This window comes from Fulmarus glacialis, unplaced genomic scaffold, assembly GCF_000690835.1.
Source record: "Fulmarus glacialis isolate BGI_N327 unplaced genomic scaffold, ASM69083v1 scaffold40369, whole genome shotgun sequence".
NCBI lineage: Eukaryota > Metazoa > Chordata > Aves > Procellariiformes > Procellariidae > Fulmarus > Fulmarus glacialis.
The window spans coordinates 21,072-28,579 of record NW_009232089.1 but is presented as its reverse complement, the minus strand read 5'-3'; the positions used below and the strand labels follow the sequence as shown (position 1 = coordinate 28,579).

At 46.4% G+C, this 7,508-nt stretch overlaps 1 protein-coding gene across 1 annotated transcript in view; it reads left to right on the top strand.

Moving 5' to 3' along the window:
- Positions 1-1,374: 1,374 nt before the first annotated feature.
- Positions 1,375-7,508, top strand: part of RNF123 (ring finger protein 123) — a gene marked incomplete at its 3' end in the record, with an annotated part of 25,177 nt that continues 19,043 nt past the window's right edge. The window contains exons 1-5 of the mRNA XM_009584784.1: positions 1,375-1,567; positions 2,625-2,709; positions 5,293-5,372; positions 6,189-6,286; positions 7,442-7,496. Coding sequence (XP_009583079.1) covers positions 1,486-1,567; positions 2,625-2,709; positions 5,293-5,372; positions 6,189-6,286; positions 7,442-7,496 — 400 coding nt within the window. The remainder of the gene's footprint in view (positions 1,568-2,624; positions 2,710-5,292; positions 5,373-6,188; positions 6,287-7,441; positions 7,497-7,508) is intronic.

Genomic DNA, 7,508 nt, shown 5'->3' with positions numbered 1-7,508 from the left:
GGTACCAGGCCGGCCACCCTTGGGAAGAGCTAGGGGCACTCCCTGCCATCCTCGGGTGTTTTTAATTTGTTCTGACAGAGGTGAAATCATGTCTCTTGCGTTTGGAGTACTTTTAGGATAGTACACATTGTGCTATCTGCTCTGCTTTGGTAGTAAATGATGTGTTTCTGTTTATAGTTTAATTGTTTTATTCCTTGTTTTGAGTCTTTGATGCAGATCGTTCAGGGCCATTGATCTAGGCTGGTTTTGCTTTGTTCCTGAGGTTTTGCTCGGCAGTGCTGCAGGAGGGATGCCGGGCAGTGCTGCTCCACTGCTGGATGCTGGGCTGGCCCTGAGCAAAGGGGCTTTAGGAAATCCTTTCCCGAGTTCTAGCTGAAGCTCGAGTGATCTTCTGCCAGTGGAGTTTCCATGGCACTTGCGTCACTTGGCAAGTTCACTAACTTTTCGTGGGTTCACCTTAGTTTCTGCTCTGTATGAGACTGCTGGCAAGCATTTAATTCCCACAGCCTTTGCTCCTGGTGCATCTTCCTGTTGCTCTGTGTGTCACAAAGCGGTTTGTCAGACGGCTGTGTAGTGAGCGAGGGAGACTTCCAGTGATGGTCGGCTATCGGGGCAATCAGAAACAGGAGAGGGGTGTAACCTAACATTTTGAAGCTGGATGGAACTAGCAGCTTGAATTTATTCTTTTTGTCCTGGCACATGTCAGATCAGCTGTAATAGCATCCTTTGCATTCTAGTGGTAGCAGGAAGGGTCATGAATCTTTAGTCTCGTGGTAGGTTTTCACCTGTGAACACGTCTGTGTACTTCTACCTGCATCTGCTTTTGTCCCTACAAAACCGACAGCAGGGTCTTTTGTTTTGTAGTCAATGATATTCTTTTGTAGTCCAGTTCATCTGCATTTGTCTCATTGCTTCTCCCTCTCTCTGTTTGGGATAGCAGAATAATCTAATTACCTGTTAAACAGAAGATTAACCAGATGCATGTTCCTGTCTTAAAGAATACAGTGTGAGAGAGAAAGGCAGAAGTGTCTCATCAGGACGTGAGTGGAAGTGCGACGCTGTTGCCAGTTTCGGCGGTGTTTGGCAGTGGTGGTAGCTGCGGTCCTGTGCTGGCTCAGTGCTTCTGGCTCAAACTCGGTGCAAAGGTTGCCTGTGTTTCTGGTGTGGTTCTGCCTGTGCCTTTGGTTGGAGTGGGGTCTGTGTGGTTGTCTGGAGTGTGCCTTAATGCCTTGTCTGCTTTGGGAAGATTTTGAGCTGTTGGACAGGTGGGACTGAGAGCAGGGTTGGCAGTTAGTTGGCTTTGGGCTCTCGTATGATGTCGTTAGTGCAAGGACTCTGGCTATTTTTTGACTTATCCCTGTTGTTCAATCCAGGTACATCAACCACCAGGAAAGGGAGAAGTCTAAAGGCAGCATCCTCCCCAGCAAGTTTTGTTCCAGGCGTCTATCTGTCTTATGTCCGCTCTGGAAGTGGTGCCTGTGAAGAATGACGTCGAGAGGTGCTGGGACTGCTTTCTCGAGGAAGAACTACAGGCTGAGCACCGAGCCAGAGAAGTCCAAGGTCACAGGTATGGGCCTGTATGGGCCATGTAAAAGCAGGACCACTGTGGAGCAGGTGAGCGCCCCTTGCCTCGCTTGAGATCAGCTGCCTTCCAGTTGCAGTTGCCTTCCTGATGTGAGGTGTGGTGGGGCTGAAACTGAGTAAATCCCTGAACTGAGATGAGATTTTGGGAGGGACATTCCTGTACTACTAAGGACTCCGGAAGCTCATGTCACAGTGCCCTTTCTTCGGCATACAGCCCTGCCTCGTGAGGCTGGAGAATGTCGTATTGCCTGCCTTTGTCCCATCTGATTCAGGGAGTTCCCCTTCCAGAATGAACAGCTTGTCAAGTTCTCCGATTAAGCCTTTTCTGGGAAATTTTGGTACCTGCTAGGCAGTCTGTTTTCTCTTGGACTCACCAATCCAGCAGAAGTGTGCTTATGAGACCACAAATCTGGCATTTGAGGGCACTGTTGCACCCAGAAATAAAGCATGCTGCATCAATGTGACACTAGGGATTGTTTTCCACAATGAAAGCTAAAGTGAGGCTTACGTCATTAAAAGAGGGCTGTGGGTTAGACAAGATGAACTGCATCTGCAAGCCTTTCTATCTCAGCATCTTCTAGTGCAGTTAAGAGATGTAGGTACTTAAAATGTCCCAGGTGTGAATAGGACATCAGGAATTGCAATAGTGATAAGATTTTTATTTTTATTTTTTGGAAATGAAATTGGATTCGCACCTCCAGCTTTTGAAGTTACTTTTTTATCTGGAAGTAGTACAGCAGGATTCCTGAGGATGTAGTTCCACCTGTGGGGACCAAAGTGTAGCCTCCCTTTTGCTATCGTAGAGCAGCTCAAATTGGAAGGAGCCCTTGTTGTGGAGATGCACCCCATAATGCTGGACTCCAGGGCTGCTAGTGAAGACAGTAAGACGAAGAATGACTTCTTGAAGCTGCATTTTCCACTGTGTTGATCTGCAAACTTGAACATCATTTTCCCATAGTTACCAGTTTCTTGCTTGTACATGAAATTAATGTTTGAGCTTCCTGACTCCCTAAGCTTATTTCCTTTCTGTTTTTCACAAGGGATCGTGAACAGCAGACTGCTGAATGATTATCTGCATCGTGTCTTTACCAGTGCTGATGGGAACCAGTCTGCAGCTGCTTACAGGTATCGGACGACTTCTCATTCACTAGTTGGCCAGCGATGCTGTATCAATCCCCAGATATACAACGCTGTGGTGAAAGGAAAGATTTTTCAGTGCCACACAGTGATCTTTGTTAAAAGCGCAGCAGCACCGTGTTACAGAAATTACTCCTAGGTCTTGTCCTTTAATGGCTTTTTCAAATTGCAGGGCTTGCCGGGAAGGATTCTTCAGAATTTTTTGCATGAAAAACCCCATACACAAAATCACTAGGCAATATTTCTGAAATAAACAGGCAAGTAGGCATTCAACTTATTGTTCCTGTTCCCTCTTTATGTGTAAGGAAGTGAAAAATGCACAGGTTTTAGGTACAGTAATGAAAAATAGGTCATCAGTGCCCTGTAAACTAAAAGCAAGGCTATTATTGATACATGGAATACCATACATTTCTCAGGCTGTGGAACTGTTGGTACTTTATTATTAGGAGTCACCAAAGAAAAAGAAACACAAAATTCCTCTTTAGTGTCTGTTTTCTTCTATTTGTTTTCAGTTCTCCTTCACCTTGTAGCCCAGAAACTTGTAGCTTTGGATGAGAAAAACTTCCCTTGCATTTAGCTCTTTTGCCAGAGGCAAGTCAGACAGGTTCAGGGCAGGTAGAGTGTGGTAGAGCGAGGCAGGCGTGTAGCTCCTGCTGGTTGGCAGTGCTGCAGAGTGGCTGGGGTCACATTCCATGGCCTATACTTAGTACTGCCAGCTCAAATGTGAGCTCAGAGCTGCTAAAAATAGCCCTTGGCCCTCTCCGCTCTTGGTGAGCTAGGGTTATGGCGGGGGGGAGGCAGAGTGGGTCATGTTACTTTGCCACGATCTCCCCTGCCAGCATGCCTTGGAATATTCCATCTGCCCGGGCATTTTGGTTTTCAGCATTTCTAATTTCTTTGCCTGGTGATTAATGACTTGAAAGCACAGAACTGACAGTTAGTTAGACTGGTCTCTCTCTTTCTTTTTTTCCTGCTTTCTACCCTTTTCCCTGGACTTGGCTATTTGGTAGAAAGCCCAGTAGCAGTCAAAGAGGTCTGGAAAATAACATTTGCCATATGAGAGCAACTTTTTATGGTATGACATCTTGTCTTTGGAGGCCTAAATTCCTCATAGAGGAGCTTGCTGCAGACATCTCTCTGGCTATCTCATGCTCTTCTGACCTCCTTTCAGAACTCCTCCTCCATGCTAGCTGCTGATTAAGCTGCTTTCCTGAAGCCACCCTCTCTCATGCCAACCAAAACTGATTCTCTGATTCCACTTCCGTGCATCTTCACATCCATCAGGCTTTCAAAAGGTCTCTCACCACAGTCTTAGGGAAACCCCTAGTCCTGGAGAAGTGGGAGGTTGTTCCACAGATTACTTTGGAAATGGGAAGCAGGGATAGGAGCAACTAGCAACTCTCATGGTAAAAGGAGGTCCTGCTGGGGTCCCTCAAAGACCTGAAACATGATCTGTGTTGTTCCATGTATCCTTGGGAGACTTGGAAAGGGAGAGAGCATGAGGTGGGAAAGTTTGCTGCTGTTACAAAGCTATTTAGAGCAAAGTAAATGTAGGGTGGTTGTGAGATGGTGACTGGATAGTGAAATGGTCTATGAAACTCAGAGTAGGGAAATGCAAAGTGATGTATTGAAAGAGGAACAGCCTCAACGTTGTGCACAAAATGATGGGCCCTGAGCTGATTTTTACTGCGTAGGACTGAGTTTGGGGTGGGAATACTAAGTCTTTAGTAAGTCAGGAAAAGAAAGTAGGAAGTTAGGAATTGTTAGGAAAAGGATGTAGGATAAGAAAAATCGTTACGCCACTGAATAAATTTGTGGTTTACCCTCATCTTGACTAACATGTGGTTCTGGTTTTGCCAACTCCAAAAGGGTATTTTAGAGCTGCAGAGGTTTTGAGGAAGGGTAAAAGCAACTCAGATGTTTGGAATGGCTCTTGTACAAGGAACAGCTAAGTAAACTAGCCTTGAAAAGAGAGAACTGGGGGAGGGCAGTATGAGAAAGTTCTCTAAAATAGTGCCCTAGAGAGGGTGCATGAGAGACTTCTCCTCAGTATGAAAACAAAATGGTTTTGGCTGTTGTCAGAGGGAGGATGCTGGGCTAGCCTGACCTTTGTCAGAACTGCTACAGCTGCTGATGTGGTCTTCTCTCTTCTTTTATATTACGAAATACTTGGGGAAAACACTGAATCCTGACTTATGCCATGTTTGTATGATGCTGACTGCAGCAAAGTCCTGGTCCACAGTTTTTGGTATTACAGCTGGTTTCTTACTGCCAGTGTACCGCAGTACAGTTTTCTTACTGCCACCAAATACTCTGAGCACACTGAAGACTTTAAGATCCTTTGTTAACTACTTTGCTTGTTCACGCCGTATTTGGTCCTTGGTTCATTCATTGCCCCAGCGTGCTGGGCAGCAAATTCCTCAGATTCATGACAAGAAACACGGATCGACAGAACTTCCCGGTTCATGTCTCACAGTGCAGGACTGTGCGGACACATGTGTCTGGGCTGAAACTCTTTAAAACTTGGAGACAGAGTTTTCTGAAGAGCTCCTGTGCATATTTATTCCCTAGAAAGCACCTGACGTTCCAGAACCTGCAGGAGCACCTTGACCACTTGTTAGCAGAGGAGAATGGCTCTGAAGACAGTGGAGGTAGGAGACACTGGTGTCTGTCCAATTTCTGCTTCTGCTTGTGCTGCCTAATTGGGAGGACAAGTTGTATCATGAAAGGCAGTTCCCCGAGTGAGCATTGTTCTGCCGTCCTGTGCTCTAATTTATTGTACCTTTAAATCCTGCCTGTGAGTGGCTCATCAGCCAGCCCTGGAGCAGGTCTGCTTGCAGATGGAGGAGGCATATTTCCATGTGAAAATGCCTGGAGAAGCAGTTCTGGGGCAAATGTTGGAGGTATTTCACTGATAATGATACGCAGAGCCATTGCTGTAACCAGCAGTGTGCAGTGCTATCCTCAGAGGGAAATGCAGAGGCTTGTTGACAATTTTTACGTACTGGTCTCCACTGTAGGTATTCACTTTGGGCCTCAGGCTGTTGCCTGTATTCTTACTAACATCCGTTTCCCTGAATGAGTCAGGATGTGGCAGGATACAACCTGGCTCCTCTCCTAAAAAGAAGAGTTTTTCTCGCTGGCCACAATCAAAGCGTGATATGTTGGCCAAACATTTGGCTCAGTTTAGTTTGGTGTTTGAATTTTGCTAAAGTAAAATTTTCAGGCGATGTGGAAAACTTAACATATGACCTTAACAATGCTGCATGGCTAAGACCTTGTGTGTTCTGTGAAAACTTCCTTTTAAATCTCACTGGTGTCTCCCTTCCTGAGGTTCTCATGGGTTCTAACATAGTCACTGTAGCAGAATGCAAGTGCTGTTGTAGTCTAGCTGGAGACACTCATCAGGTGTACTGTTAAATCCTGCACAACTTTCCCTAACAGGTTTTCTGTGACTCTTGTTTCAGATCAGGTAGCAGAGGGCCGGCTTGGTCCCCCTACTGTGGTGTTGGACCATACGAGCGGTTTTGAGGGGCTCTTGCTGGTTGATGATGATTTACTTGGGGTGAGTGTGATGCTGGGTGCAGCAGAAAATGGTCTTGTGGGACTAAAAGCACTTTGGGCATCTTGGTTTGTACTTCGTAACAGATCCCTGTCACTGGCTTTGTAGCATGTTGTAAAGAGTTTACCCAGAAAGCTGCAGGATCCTGGAGGAAATGAGCTCTCCTGGGAAAAGATCTAGCAGTACCCCTAAGTCTCAGCAAGCTCTGAGTGGAGCTGCGAGGCAGTGAAAGGATTACCCTGGCCCAGGGGCTCACTGAAGACCTTGGCTAAGCAGAGGAAAGGCCAGCAGCCAGCTTTCCTGTCCCTCCCTCCAGCAGACTGCCTCTTCCTTCCTTCCTTCTGGTCTTCTCTAATGGTGACGAGAGGCTGAAGCTGAGGCTTTCCTTTCTCCTTTGTTTCCACTAGCTCCCTGCTTGCTCCTTAGCTGAAAGAATCCAGTGGAATTTAATCCTTTCCTATTTCAGTAATTTCTGCACTCCTTTCACCCCTTCAGTGAGCTCGCACATCCTGTGCTCATTCTCTCCTTAATCTATGTATCCTTTTTTACCTCTAGCAGAGGAGGCTGCCCTGGTCTCCCCTTTCCTGTTAACCACCCACTATAGCTTACCTTGGCTGTACCTAGAACTTACCCTCATATCGGATCAGACTGGCTTGCCTGTGAATTCCTTGTTGCTACCTTCATCTCTTCTTCATGCTCTGTCCTGAGAGTGAGAGAGTCAGGAGGGTTCAGTTTCTGGGCAGTGTGTTACCTGCTGGTCCTGAGCTTTAGTCTGGACACCCTGAACCTATAGTTTTGTTCTAACTTGTCCAGGATTCAGATGTCTTTCCTATATAATAGTCACTTTTGTATACCTGTCACAATTCATTGGGAACCTGTCTGTCACCACGTTGCCCTTGTACTGCTGCCGTGCTGCATGCTTCACTGGGGTTTATCAAGTACAGATGAGCTGAGGAGGACCTGAATGGTTCCCCAGGGCCTGCTGGCTCTGAGTACAGCTGCTGGGATGGGGAAGATGTCCTGTCTCTTCCCTACACTGTGCTTGTGAATAGCTCTCCATCTCGCTTTGATTTTGAGAGCTAGGATGGAGGGAATGGGTAGGGCTGAGCAAAACTGTCTTTCGCCTGACTTTAAAATATCTTTTGTTTGTTGATCCAGGTGATTGGCCACAGTAACTTTGGCTCCATCAGGGCCACAACGTGTGTGTATAAAGGTAAGGAGAAAA